At 38.3% G+C, this 14299-nt stretch overlaps 1 protein-coding gene across 3 annotated transcripts in view; it reads left to right on the top strand.

Moving 5' to 3' along the window:
• Nucleotides 1-14259, top strand: part of piwil2 (piwi-like RNA-mediated gene silencing 2) — a 49069-nt gene extending 34810 nt beyond the window's left edge. For all 3 annotated transcript variants that reach the window (XM_010902801.3, XM_010902800.3, XM_020052207.2), the window contains exons 13-23: nt 511-603; nt 1593-1733; nt 4867-4980; nt 5333-5521; nt 5837-5938; nt 6322-6438; nt 7797-7885; nt 8915-9020; nt 11814-12067; nt 13546-13653; nt 13846-14259. In XM_010902801.3, coding sequence (XP_010901103.2) covers nt 511-603; nt 1593-1733; nt 4867-4980; nt 5333-5521; nt 5837-5938; nt 6322-6438; nt 7797-7885; nt 8915-9020; nt 11814-12067; nt 13546-13653; nt 13846-14002 — 1470 coding nt within the window. In that variant the 3' untranslated portion in view covers nt 14003-14259. The remainder of the gene's footprint in view (nt 1-510; nt 604-1592; nt 1734-4866; nt 4981-5332; nt 5522-5836; nt 5939-6321; nt 6439-7796; nt 7886-8914; nt 9021-11813; nt 12068-13545; nt 13654-13845) is intronic.
• The last annotated feature ends 40 nt before the right edge of the window (nt 14260-14299 follow it).

The raw sequence follows: 14299 nt of genomic DNA, 5'->3' as shown, positions 1-14299 counted from the left end.
TTGTTCACTTTGGATGCTTCATTTGGATTTATTTGAACACCTCACTGATTTCCCTAGGAGTTTCATTTTAGGTTAATTGGTCCAGAGAACATTTCCCCCCCCAGGTGTCTAGGTTTGTTAGGTGTTGTTTTTAAACTTGTAGTTATTTATTTATTTTGTCCAACAGTGTGCTGTTCTTATGTTAAACAATGACCAAATGAATAATACACAAATGAAATAACAGCCTGCTAATCATATTAATATTGCGATCTGTATGAACATGCCCTGGGATTGCTTTGCTGCCTCTATTATTGAGGGCCTTGAATCTTGGGTTTTATATGTCAAACTGGGAAACGCTACCACTAGATCAGTTTGTAAGATTAAATAAGAAGGGTGTATATTTGACCTTTTCTATATTTTCATAGTTCAGGTTCTATTATCTCTAATTCTTTATAGTAATTAGGATAATTTATTTCCCCATGGTGATGCAATGCATTCTACACTGTACTTGTTTGGGTTTTTGTCTTAAAGCAAGTCATAACTGGTGAGATCCTGCTTCTGCCTGAGCTTTCCTTCATGACTGGAATCCCTGACAAAATGAGAAAGGACTTCCGCGCCATGAAGGTAAAGTAATTGTGTCAGCAATACATTCTCCCCCCTAAGGGGGTATTTTGTGACATGCAAAAATTCACATTCTGCTGTACAGTGCATGTAGGCTGCTCAGTTATTTTGATAATGCAAAACTTGATAGGTCACTGAAGTGGGATTTGAGATTATGATATAGTATGTTTTGGGTTAACAGTCATTTGAAGCATTTAAAACATACGATACATTTATAATTTTTTTGTCAGTGGTTTTAAATTTAAATTCATTTAGCACACATTCTTAACCAGAGTGACCTATAGTTAGTGAAAACATTTTAAATTAGTAGTAGTAGTAAGTACATTCTACTCGGTTACTTAGTTATCAGGAAATAAGGTCTGAAGGAAAACAATAGAAATTGCAGCTGCAAGCAGCATTTCTGGGTTTCAGCAGTATACCCACTTTGCCACCATCAAGGCAAATTAGATATTTCCTCTTAACTACCTGCTTTACTCCTTAACCTACTTTCCAAAGCATCACAAATAAACAATGAAAAGATAATGTAATAGCTTATCAATGTATTTTTCTAAATGTTCAGTGATGTTTTGTGCTAAGAAATACTACTACTCCTGCCTGGTCCCCATGACTAGTATAGTACATGGTATATGTGAGATTATGAAACTCTCTAAGCATATCACTTTTTGTGATATGACTAGAACATAGTGTGTTGTACAGCTTTATGCTTTGAAAGAGGGCGTTATTATGCTGTGCCACCTGAGCGGCAAATCTACACTAGATTTAATAATTCTTGCTTATTCCTTTGCCCAGTTTTGGTAGCAAGCCAATTGTTTTTCTTTCCAAAAAATGTCTTTGCTCTGCCACTATGAAATTAAGAAAAAAGGTTGTAAACCATTCACCCAGCTGACATTCCAATAGAATTTAAACAGGTCTGAATATAACTGGGGGTAATTTCTCAATTGCTATTCTAGGTACTGTACAGAATCTGAAAAGTATCAGTTTTACCTTCCCAGGACCTAACAATGCACATCAATGTGAGTGGTGAGCAACACACCCACTCCTTAAAGCAGCTCCTGAAGAACATCAACACCAACCCAGAAGCCCAAATGGAACTGGCACGATGGGGGCTTGAGATCAGCCAAGACATCCTGGTGGTGAATATACACTTTTGAGTTGATTCCACCATCACATGATTTTGCTGGATCATTTATTAGTGCAGGCGATATTGACCTAACTATTGTCCCATAATGTACCTGCATCTATATAGAACCAGTCTTATGATCATTACGTGCCATTTTAAAAACAGCTTGCCTTTGTGTTACTACATTGACTTATATAGATTAACTCAGGGTTTAACGTAGGGCTCGTAACTAACCTTTTTCCTCACTGTCCCGGCACCGCCCCGAAGCACAACTTCAACCGTTAACTTGACCCATCCCAAAATTAGAATTCTTGTTTAGTTATTGGAATCTGATATTTAATTTATTAATTGAACTCTAACTTAAATAACCTAATATTCCATGGAGAGGATGTTGAGCGCTTGTAATGTGAATTAGTTATGCATAGTTAATGAACTTTTAAACTAAGTAAGATGGTGTCATCATCCTTGCATTTAAACATGTTTGTATGGAACCACTGGGTAATGCATTTTGTTTTTTTTCTTTCCTATCATCCCGAAATCATCCCAAAGTCTTTGTTGAACCGTCCCTGGCATTTTTTTATCGTCCTTGGGACGACAGGACGTGGTGAATTTCGAGCCATAGTTTAATGTTAGGGTCATTGACAGGAATCTGACATTTGACAAAATCATTCTTTAATTTGACATGAAATATTATCTCGGAAAACAGATATTAAAATGTATACTTATTAATTTTCATAAATACTACAAATAAATGTTTTTGGTCAGATATTATAAATGTCCATATCCACAAAATAGTAGAAGCTAATAATATTCAGGTCTCGTTCAGGAAGGGACGGAGACATTGTCATTGTTTAAAATGTAGTCTTGTAAGTGTTCGAGGCAAGTTTCTACACAGTGCCCCTTTAAGTAAATTATAAAAAAAAATTATTCAGACTTTTTATCCCCCATAGTTTTACCTTTTTAGCTATTTTGATATTGAGATAGCCAAGTGGGCTAAAGGGGATGTTTAAAAGTTCGGAACGCATTTTACTGAATAATTTAACTTGAGCTCAACTAAGAAGTACTCTTGTGGATGATGCATCATAGGTGAATAAATCTTTATTTAAAAACAGCTTGGAGTTTTTACAGGAACTTGTGAAAGCGTCACAGTAATGAAATCCATTGTTATCATGTTATCGTTTTTGTAAAGTTCAGTATACTATTGAAATAATTTATGGGCAATTGCATTCAGAAGTAACATTTTGTAAAATGACAAAATAAATTAAAAATGAAGTTTAGTCATGAGAATTTGGAGTAAAAATAAATTGTCCAAAAATCTACAATATGAGCCAGTATTTACCCAAAAGCTATGCGTGTGTATATGTTTGTATTTGTGTGTGTGTATATACACTCACCTAAAGGATTATTAGGAACACCATACTAATACTGTGTTTGACTCCCTTTCGCCTTCAGAACTGCCTTAATTCTACATGGCATTGATTCAACAAGGTGCTGAAAGCATTCTTTAGAAATGTTGGCCCATATTGATAGGATAGCATCTTGCAGTTGATGGAGATTTGTGGGATGCACATCCAGGGCACAAAGCTCCCGTTCCACCACATCCCAAAGATGCTCTATTGGGTTGAGATCTGGTGACTGGGGGGGCCATTTCAGTACAGTGAACTAATTGTCATGTTCAAGAAACCAATTTGAAATGATTCGAGCTTTGTGACATGGTGCATTTATCCTGCTGGAAGTAGCCATCAGAGGATGGATACATGGTAGTCATAAAGGGATGGACATGGTCAGAAACAATGCTCAGGTAGGCTGTGGCATTTAAACAATGCCCAATTGGCACTAAGAGGCCTAAAGTGTGCCAAGAAAACATCCCCCACACCTTTACACCACCACCACCAGCCTGCACAGTGGTAACAAGGCATGATGGATCCATGTTCTCATTCTGTTTACGTCAAATTCTGACTCCCAACATCTGAATGTCTCAACAGAAATCGAGACTTATCAGACCAGGCAACATTCTTCCAGTCTTCAACTGTCCAATTTTGGTGAGCTCGTGCAAATTGTAGCCTCTTTTTCCTATTTGTAGTGGAGATGAGTGGTACCCGGTGGGGTCTTCTGCTGTTGTAGCCCATCCGCCTCAAGGTTGTGCATGTTGTGGCTTCACAAATGCTTTGCTGCATACCTCGGTTGTAACGAGTGGTTGTTTCAGTCAAAGTTGCTCTTCTATCAGCTTGAATCAGTCGGCCCATTCTCCTCTGACCTCTAGCATCAACAAGGCATTTTCGCTCACAGGACTGCCGCATACTGGATGTTTTTCCCTTTTCACACCATTCTTTGTAAACCCTAGAAATGGTTGTGCGTGAAAATCCCAGTAACTGAGCAGATTGTGAAATACTCAGACCGGCCCGTCTGGCACCAACAACCATGCCACGCTCAAAATTGCTTAAATCACCTTTCTTTCCCATTCTGACATTCAGTTTGGAGTTCAGGAGACTGTCTTGACCAGGACCACAGCCCTAAATGCATTGAAACAGCTGCCTTGTGATTGGTTGATTAGATAATTGCATTAAGGAGAAATTGAACAGGTGTTCCTAATAATCCTTTAGGTGTGTGTGTGTGTGTGTGTGTGTGTGTGTGTGTGTGTGTGTGTGTGTGCGCGTGTGTGTGTGCGCGTGTGTGTGTGTGCGCGTGTGTGCGTGTGTGCGTGTGTACGTGTGCACAAATACAGTCAATATCAAAGTCTAACCGGGAGACAGTTAGTTATGGTATATTGACTCTTAGTTATGGTATATTGGCCATATACCATACCCTACGCATGGGGTCCTTGCAATGGGGATCATTTAATTTGGTGGTCCTAAACATGAAATAATTTGGAAACTTGAGTATCGGACATATCGAATTTTAAATACACATTTTAGTCTTTGTTATCAAAATGCTTATTTTTATTTTATAACACCTAATTGCATTTAGAATATTTTAGCAATTACTGTGCTTATAAAAGTTTCACTCCAGCAGTAGGTGCGTGATGACCTTTGATATTTTGTTCAAGCTAAGCTCGGTGTATGCTGTGCATGTATGATTATGAATTTGATTACATGACAATAAACAAATTCTCTTTCTCTCATAATATCCTCTGTTGTTCCTTCCAGACTACAGGAAGAATTCTGCCCCTGGAGACCATTTGTCTGCAGTCAGCATCCTTCGTAACAGGAGCTGATCTCAGCTGGTCCAGGGAAGTTGTCAGGGATGCTTCCATCAGCAGTGTATGTCTTAGCATCAGAGGGTCAAGTACAGCTCACTGATTTGATTATAGAACCTTTTTTACATAATTAGATTGCTTATATAACTACCTAAACCCCAAATGGCTGTGCCAGGTGAAGATTATAACAATTTTTAAGTCCATATCCTTCATCGATATATTTAAATATTCAGATAAAAAATGCACTTGATTCCCAGGCAATACAGGTAATGTAAAAAAACAACGACATTAAAAACCAACAAAAACAATGTCTCCTGGCCAGAATCAGTGCACTTTGTTAAAAATGCAATTTAGACAGACCCCTTTTCTCCTTATTGACTCCTCTCTTTCCTGCTTTTCGGTTTTCTGTCTGTTAGATACCTATGAATTGCTGGGCAATCTTCTACCCACGGCGTTGTGCTGAGCAGGCTGAGGACCTAGTGTCCTGTTTTGGGCAGGTGGCGGGACCTATGGGCCTAAGGCTGGACCGACCAATCCGCGTTGAACTGAAGGACGATCGCACAGAGACCTACATAAAGAGCATCCACTCTCAGCTCACCAGTGAGGTAGGACATGACACTACTTCTGAGCACCATGTCTTGGAGCATTCTTCTATTATGAACAATTACTCTTATTAAATCAAAGATGCTCTATAGGTCATAATAAAAAAAACAATAAAAAAAAAACATCTATTACACTCTGAATGGTTGAACCTATTTAAAAACATGAACTAGTAAAACAATACTACTGTATGGTAATTTGTGTTATGGGATTAAGGTGAGTTTGTAAAGTGCTACTATGTGGAAAATAACTATACATTCTTTAAATTGTCAATCTGTCATAATGAGCTTTGTTTATTTGCATCTTTTCCAATTTTTCAGCCAAACGTCCAGTTAGTAGTTTGCATCATGACGGGAAACAGAGATGACCTATACAGTGCCATCAAGAAGCTGTGTTGTGTCCAGAGCCCTGTGCCCTCTCAGGTTGAGAATGCCAGATTATTGACTACTCACCTCAGTATATTTACTATCATCCCCTCAACAACAGTAATCAATTTAAAACAGTGTACAGTAAATGTCTTTTTTTTTCAACTTTGTCCTCTAAGGTTAGTGAATACTTACCAAGTAGGCTTCAGAAATTGTCAAGCAACTTAGATTTACACTATTCATATAGATCACTGTTTTTTGACAAGCAGACAAAACGTTTCTCAGCTGGTTGATGAGTCTAATACAAAGGTTTAAGGACAATGCAGTCAGAAACTAGATTTATAAAGTTTCTATATTTCCATTAAGCCTGCAGCTATTGATAACTTTGAGAATTTTCATTAAATGCTATGTTAACAATTATAATCTCTTTGGTTTTGTAGGCCATTAATGTCCGGACGATTTCCCAACCCCAAAAGCTGAGGAGCATTGCTCAGAAAATCCTGCTGCAGATGAACTGCAAACTAGGGGGAGAGCTGTGGACTGTAAACATCCCCTTGGTTAGTATTGATTAGTACTGGTTTTCTAGTAGTGAGTTAATTTTTAATATACGTGTCTTTTGGTAGAAAGCCGTATAGGACTATGCAAAACCTACTACTCTGAAATGAAAATGGAGTACAGCAAGCAAACGGCATGACTCTTGGGAAGGAGAACTATGAGAATTGTCTTAACGTTTAAATGTATTGACTTAACATTGTAGAGGAAAACCTCAAACAGCAATACTACTAATATTAAAATATTGTACTTAATTAACAAAGCATTTATTTAAGTATGAGTTAAACAGGTAGGCAGAAAACATGCATGACCTAATGCCCAAAACCAAAATCTGAAGTATACAGAGATATAGAGAGTATTTCCAGATCCTACACGGGTGCAAGAGACTGAACAGTGACTGCAAAACCCTTTTATGACCATCTTGTGAACATTTTAATACAACCTTTAGCTGTCTGATCAATCGCGCTAGCTTCCAATCAGGTATTAAAATTACAATAATTTATTGGATACAGTGTTGATAAGTGTGGGGGAGGTTTACGTACCCTGTTATAGATTTGGCTGCTATAGTTTTTTTAAGCGATGGATTGTTCGTGAATTAATTTAAACTCGCAAATGAATGGAACCTATTAGAAAAATCAAAATGTAAGCCTAAATGCATATAAGCCCAACCTGGTTGACCAATCAACACCTAAAGCCTTACTGGATGGGAGTCAGTAAAAAGATAAGACGGGGGATTTTATAACAGGTGCACATGAAATATCACAGCCAGATGTTTCATTTATTTAGGCTGAGCCCATTTTGTCAACAGGTTGATTGTTTTTTGATTAAGGTCTTTTAGGCAAGCAGTTTAAAGTATACATTCACAGAAAAGTATTGTTCCCTGTCTGTCTTTTTATGCATATCTTTGACTGAATGTTGTCAGATCCTTATACAAAACGTAATATTAGTAAAGAAAACCTGAGTGACATAGACAATATTATCATGATTCCAATCAACAAACAATATTTTTTACAACACATTTTACTTTATGAAAAAGCAATTTAGGTCTACATTTGAGCATTGATATTGCATGTTTTTCACGTGTGACTTAAAAGGCAACTGCGGGAGTGTAACTGCAGAATTTGCAACGGGTTGGGTCGGGTTATCTTGATTGCTTCTAGCACAATCGTGACTGGAGAGCAGGGGAGGAACACCCGCGCACTGATTTGATTAATATTGAGCTAACAATAGCATTATGGATGAATAGGAGAGGTTTGCTGGGCACAAATGTGTTTCATATGATGTCCATTAGTTGCTTGGCAGCTGTTATGTATAGTTTTTGTGTGGTATATTAAGCAGCTGTCATTGTTCTCCATTTTAACAGAAACATCTGATGGTAATTGGAGTGGACGTCCATCACGACACAAGCAAGAAGAACAGATCCGTCATGGGATTTGTCGCCAGCCTGAACAGGTAATAATTTCTTCATTCATGGCTTTTCTAGGGCCCTTTGGTATGTTATTTATTTTGCCTAATAACATCCTGTGGGAAGGAAGCAGAAAAACAGGCAGAACAGAGGATCAACCTCCCACTACCTACTTTATCCCTTCTTGTCAAAAAGTGTCATTCACTTTGCCCCAGTTCCTGCATTTGTGGGCCAAATAAAAGAGCAGACTTGTTTTTCCAAGTTTCAGATGTTTAAATGTTTTCAGGTTAACACTGAATTAAGCAACTCCTAATTAACGCCTAAATCTTTCAGATCTGAGACTGCATCAAAGACTACATATTCCTTAATGTTCTCTGGGAATTTGGGACATTTATGACTTATGTTATGCTGAGACCACATTACATACTGTACATAGATGATATTCACAATGCCACTAAGCAAAATGTCAAAACAATGAGTTTGTCAGTCATCTGCTAGCCAGATTAGCGCTAGATCAATGGGAGCCAATGCACACTGGCAAAGAATGTATGCTCTTACTACTAAGTCGCTCTGGATAAGAGCGTTTGCTAAATCACTTAAGTGTAAAAAATATATATATATAATAATGCAATGAAATGTCTACTTTCACTAGGATTCACATTTGTAACCTGAATTGACACTTCACCTATTGTCTGTTGGTTCAGTGACATTTGTTTTTATTCTTGAGAAAAGTACTCTTTGTTGGGCAGCCTGACATGATTTTGTAAAGCACATAACACTCAGGTGACAGGAGGTCTTCTTGGAACGTAGAACAGACAGCCCTAATTGTCTGTAACTGGTACATTGGGTTATGATTGACAGCACCTCCAGTGTGGAATTACAGGAGAATAGATTTTCCCAGATAATATTAAATGTTCCAAGTAGATTAATGGAACTGTTTTGGCCCCTAGCACTTCAGTTTAATATCCCTGCAACTACATGGTGCATTCACAATTTGTGCCTCAGGCCCAAAATGAAATGGGTTGCAATTTGGGACACAACCTTTTACATTTCCAGCTATTCCTTCCCTTCCTCAGCCTGCTTACCAGGTGGTATTCCCGAGTGACCTTCCAGATGCCCAACGAGGAAATCATCAACGGGTTAAGGGTATGCCTGGTGGCTGCACTGCAGAAATATTACGAGGTAACTAGTTTAACAATAGGGATGTTATGGCTGGTTTAACAATAGGGATGTTATGGCTTTTGTTCAGAAAAATATTTTTGCCGGACCACGTAAGCGGAGCCGACCCAGAAGAGTAATGTCTCTTACTGAGTGAGTGAGTCCGTCCGTCCCTGACTGACTGACTACCCCTTGTTAAATAGTGTAGTGGTTAGAGATGCGGGCTACGGAAGAACAGGTCCCGCGTTCGATTCCTGAAACAGTCTAAACACATTATGCCTGAGGTTCAGGATGGACAAAAACTTCTGGTTATAACCTTATGTAGCTACGTAATAGGAAGTCTAAAATAAAACAGTTCTGGTGGAAATTTTGATTTGTTCAGGATAGACAAACACTTCGCTGCCTACAGGATTATCTGGTCTTTTCACTTGACAAAAGTCAGTTATCGTCACCTATATTGATAGATACTCAATGTCATTCACAAATGGCTGATTAGCTGTTAAAACGGCCAGTGGTAAAAGAGGATTTGTTCAGATTTGACAAAAACTTTGCTGGCTACAACCTTCTGTAGCTACGGGAAGCCTAAAATGAAACTGTTTACTGTAGTGATGGCCAAAAGAGGCTTAATTAACGTTATTTTAGCAGCAGGATAATATGCTGGCAGCAATCAGATTTTCAATATCACAATACAAGCCATAACTTAAATGTATTAGGCCATATAGTTAATCTTGTATATAAAGAAACAACAGAAAATAACATTGGACATTAAACATAAAATGACAAACTAGATTGACAGACTAGATTAACTATATCCCCTTATATAGTTCAATGATGGCTTTTATTTGAGTTAGCACTGCTAGCATATTATCCTGCTGCTAGAAGAGCGGCCATCACTAGTTTACTGTTATATTGTGACTGTTTCTGGTGGAATTTCGAATTATGCTTTAGGATTTCTTCAGGATATTCAAACACTTCGCTGGCTACATATTTTCTCATTTTTTCACTTGTTGTAAAAGTCTGTTATCGTCACCTACAGTGAATATAAAAAGTCTACACACCCCTGTTAAAATGCCAGGTTCTTGTGATGTAAAAGAATGAAACGAAGATAAATCATGTCAGAACTTTTTCCACCTTTAAAGTGACCTATAATGTGAAAAATTCAATATGAAAAACTAACTGAAATCTTTGAGGTGGAAAAATAAAAAACTCAGAATAACCTGGTTGCATAAGTGTGCAAACCCTTAAACTAATACTTTGTTGAAGCACCTTTTGATTTTATTACAGCACTCAGTCTTTTTGGGTAGGAGTCTATTAGCATGGCACATCTTGACGTGGCAATATTTGCCCACTCCTCTTTGCAAAAGTGCTCCAAATCTCTCAGATTGCGAGGACATCTGTGCACAGCCCTCTTCAGATCACCCCACAGATGTTCAATTAGATTCAGGTCTGGGCTCTGGCTGGGCCATTCCAAAATGTTAATCTTCTTCTGGTGAAGCCATGCTTTTGTGGATTTGGATGTGTGCTTTGGGTCGTTGTCATGCTGAAAGGTGAATTTCCTCTTCATCTTTCTAATGGACGCCTGAAGTTTCTGTTCCAAAATTGCCTGGCATTTGGAACTGTTCATAATTCCCTTCACCCTGACTAAGGTCCCGGTTCCAGCTGAAGAAAAAAAGCCCCAAAGCATGATGCTGCCACCACCCTGCTTCACTGTGGGTATGGTGTTCTTTGGGTGATGTGCAGTGCTGTTTTTGTGCCAAACATACCTTTTGGAATTATGGCCACAAAGTTTAACCTTGGCTTCATCAGTACGGCAACAACCTGAAGTACACAGCCAAGATGACGCTGGAGTAGCTTCGGAGCTAGTTTGTGAATGTCCTCGATTGGCCCAACCAAAGCCTGGACTTGAATCCCATTCAACATCTGTGTGGAGACCTGAACATCGCAGTTCACTGACCCTCCTGATACAGTCTGAACTAGTTGGAGAGGATCTACAAGGAAGAATTTAAAAGAGAATAAAAGCCCTCAAAACTCAGCACTCAAACAGAGACATAAGAGAGAATCCACAGAGGCCAACAATCACTTGAGAGTGATGGGTACCAATGAATCACATCAAAAGTTCTGCGTTATTTTGGTTTGTAGGACAGCGTAGCATGAAAAAAAAGCCATTACTCAATAAGTACCATCTGAAAGTACACATGGACTATGACAAAAAGCCGGAGAGTTAATAAAAGTCAGATGAAGGTCAGATGCACTAATCCTATTTTTTTTTTAGCTCACATTGAAAACGTGATATTTAGTGCAAACCCAACACACCCCATGTTTTCTTTAAAGAAGTATCATGGTGACATCATGTTTTGGGGATGCTTTTCATGAGCAGCAAATGGGCATTTTGTTAAAATTGAAGAAGGAATTTATGGAACAAAAACAGGTAGATAAATCTGAAGCTCGGAAATTCACCTTTCAGCTGGTTAAGCACAAGACCAAAGACATTGAAGTGGTCCATGAACAAAATGGTGAATGTCCTACAGAGTCCCAGTCAAGTCCCTATCCCAATCACATTGAGAATATGTGGCCCACCAGTATCGTCTAACCAACCTGAACATCTTGGCACAAATCTGTAACTTAAAAGTTCTTGCAGTAAAAGGTGGCTCTACCAAATATTAGTGGGGGTTATGCAAGCAACATGGTTCTCCCCAAGATATGACCAGTATCACTTTACAATAATTCATTTTGATTTTCAATTTATTAAAATAAAACAATGAAATTTCTATGCCAATATAGTAATTTTAAAGACCTTCATATTTTTTGTTTTTCCAGGTGAACCACAACTTCCCAGAAAAGATAGTGGTGTACCGGGATGGGGTTTCTGAAGGCCAGCTGAAGACAGTTGAGCTTTATGAGGTCCCTCAGTTGCTCAAGTGCTTTGAGACATTTCCTCGCTGTGAACCCAAACTGGTCTTTATTGTGGTGCAGAAACACATCAGCACAACTCTGTACTCGTGTTCCGGAGCGCGATTTGGAACCCCTCCACCTGGGACTGTTCTGGACCACACTGTCACTAACAGGGACTGGTTAGTCTCTGGCTCTGTCATTAATGAGTTCAATGCTAGTTCTCTTCCTTGTCCCTCTCTAACTGTACATCAAGGATGTTCATGGAAAACCATTAATAAGTTAGTTTCCAGTCATACTAATCAGTCTATACATATGTTGAATAGTGTTGTGGAATAAATTAGTGAAAAATGTATGTATCTCATCACACATCCACGGCAATAAAGAGCCTGGTTTAAACAGAACATTGGAGGAGTGAGATGGTGCTTGAGTAAAATGCGCATAAGCCCAGTCATTTTGCTAGAAATATACACCCCCTGGCAGTATTATTAGGTATATGTATTTAGTATGAGGTAGGACCTCTTGCCTCATTCCTCAAGTGTTCTGAGTTCAAAGATGCCCTGCCACTGTTTTAATATTTTTTTATATTATATATATATAACAAAACACAAGACAATAAGTCTGATAATTTATGGAAAATGCATAAACTATACGATAGTAAATACATATTGGCTTTCTATAAATGTATGTTATACAATGGCTGGATATAGATGTAGTGAATAAGGCTGTTAAACTTCAACAAAACGGCAACAGAGAAAAAAATTACAATCACTTTAAATTGTTACAAAAATGTATTACAAATTTTTCTGAAGCATATTGGACACCTATTCACACACAACCACAGTTGTCTGAAATAATCGGCCAAATAAAAGCAATTAGCCAAACACCAATTTCCTTCAAAAGCCCACAACAAATGTATTGGCTTCCACCTATGTTAAATTGTAGTGACACATGATTTTAGGATAACCTCTGCCGTTTTTGTAGGTTACAATAGCCTTTCGACTGAAAGACAATAGGCTTTATTTTTATTCCATTGACCATCTATTTTGAACAATTATAACAGTTTGTTTATCGGTTAATAAATGGTTGAATGGTTTGTTGAACAGCAATGAAACAAAAATATTTTATCCCCTCATATATCTATAAATTGCCTTGAAGGGATTGAAGTTATTACTGTGTGTGTGTGTGCGTGCGTGCGTGCGTGCGTGCGTGCGTGCGTAAATGCATTTTTCAAGTAAAAAATTAAAAAGTGAAGGTTTCATGTAGTTGTGTTGATGTAGCACTATTGTAATTAGTTACTATTATTATGCATCTCAAAATGCATTGTATTTTAGTGAAAAGTAGTTTATTCTTAAAAAAAGTTGAGTCAGTGTAGATTTACAGAAAATATATATTTGTTTTAAATAAATAAAAACAGGATCAATATTGAAAAGGACTGGAATTAGTTAAGCAAAATGCATAAAATGGCCCCCTTTTCCTAAAAGTGTGTGTTTGTAATAGTTTTTTGATATAACAGGAAAGGTTGATTTGATTGCCCAGATAGTTTCCTTCATGTTTACATTTTTTGGGTAGATGGAAAAAGTGGACAGGATTGGAATTAGGCTTGGGTCACCAGATCATCAGTTTTGTAACACTGATTACATTATTTTTCTCTCCCTAGGATTGACTTCTACCTGATGGCACATCACATTCGACAGGGCTGTGGCTTGCCCACACACTACATCTCAGTCTACAACACAGCAAACCTCTCCCCAGACCACTTGCAAAGGTAAGGTTAAACAGACAGTGATGTACATTATGTCACCATAAACCTGTGAGTAAGGGCAAAATATCTGCCAGTACCTTCAGGTATTATTTACTTAATATGTTGGTGGGTGGATTGGATGTCACATGAAAGCTTGTAATTCTTGCAGCAGTAACAGTCTGTCCATGTTAACACAATCTAACTCTGCGACTCCAGGCTTACCTTCAAAATGTGCCACATGTACTGGAATTGGCCCGGAACTATCAGAGTGCCAGCACCGTGCAAGTATGCCCACAAACTGGCCTTCCTGTCAGGCCAGTACCTCCACTCAGAGCCATCCATCCAGCTTGCAGACAAGCTCTACTTCCTCTGATGTGTACTTCTGTAGCCTCAGCTCCCCCCCGCCAGAAGACAAACACGATAAATGATGAGAAAAAAGGGTGACTTTCTGTTATGTTGGATTACTTTGTTGGACAAAGATTTGTTCATTATTGGAGTGTTTTATAAATGCCACTGTGACCCCTACAGTACCCATAAGAGTTAAGAAGACATCAGCGGCTTCCAATTCTATTTGTGTTGATTGTTTTGTTACTCAAGATATTGCTGTTGCAAATAAAACTGGTTTTGGCGTGAAACGTATTCATAACGTGCCGGTCCGTTGTCTTTTTCC

Source organism: Esox lucius, chromosome 13, assembly GCF_011004845.1.
Source record: "Esox lucius isolate fEsoLuc1 chromosome 13, fEsoLuc1.pri, whole genome shotgun sequence".
NCBI lineage: Eukaryota > Metazoa > Chordata > Actinopteri > Esociformes > Esocidae > Esox > Esox lucius.
The sequence above is the reverse complement of the archived record's forward strand: the minus strand, read 5'-3'. Positions and strand labels throughout refer to the sequence as shown.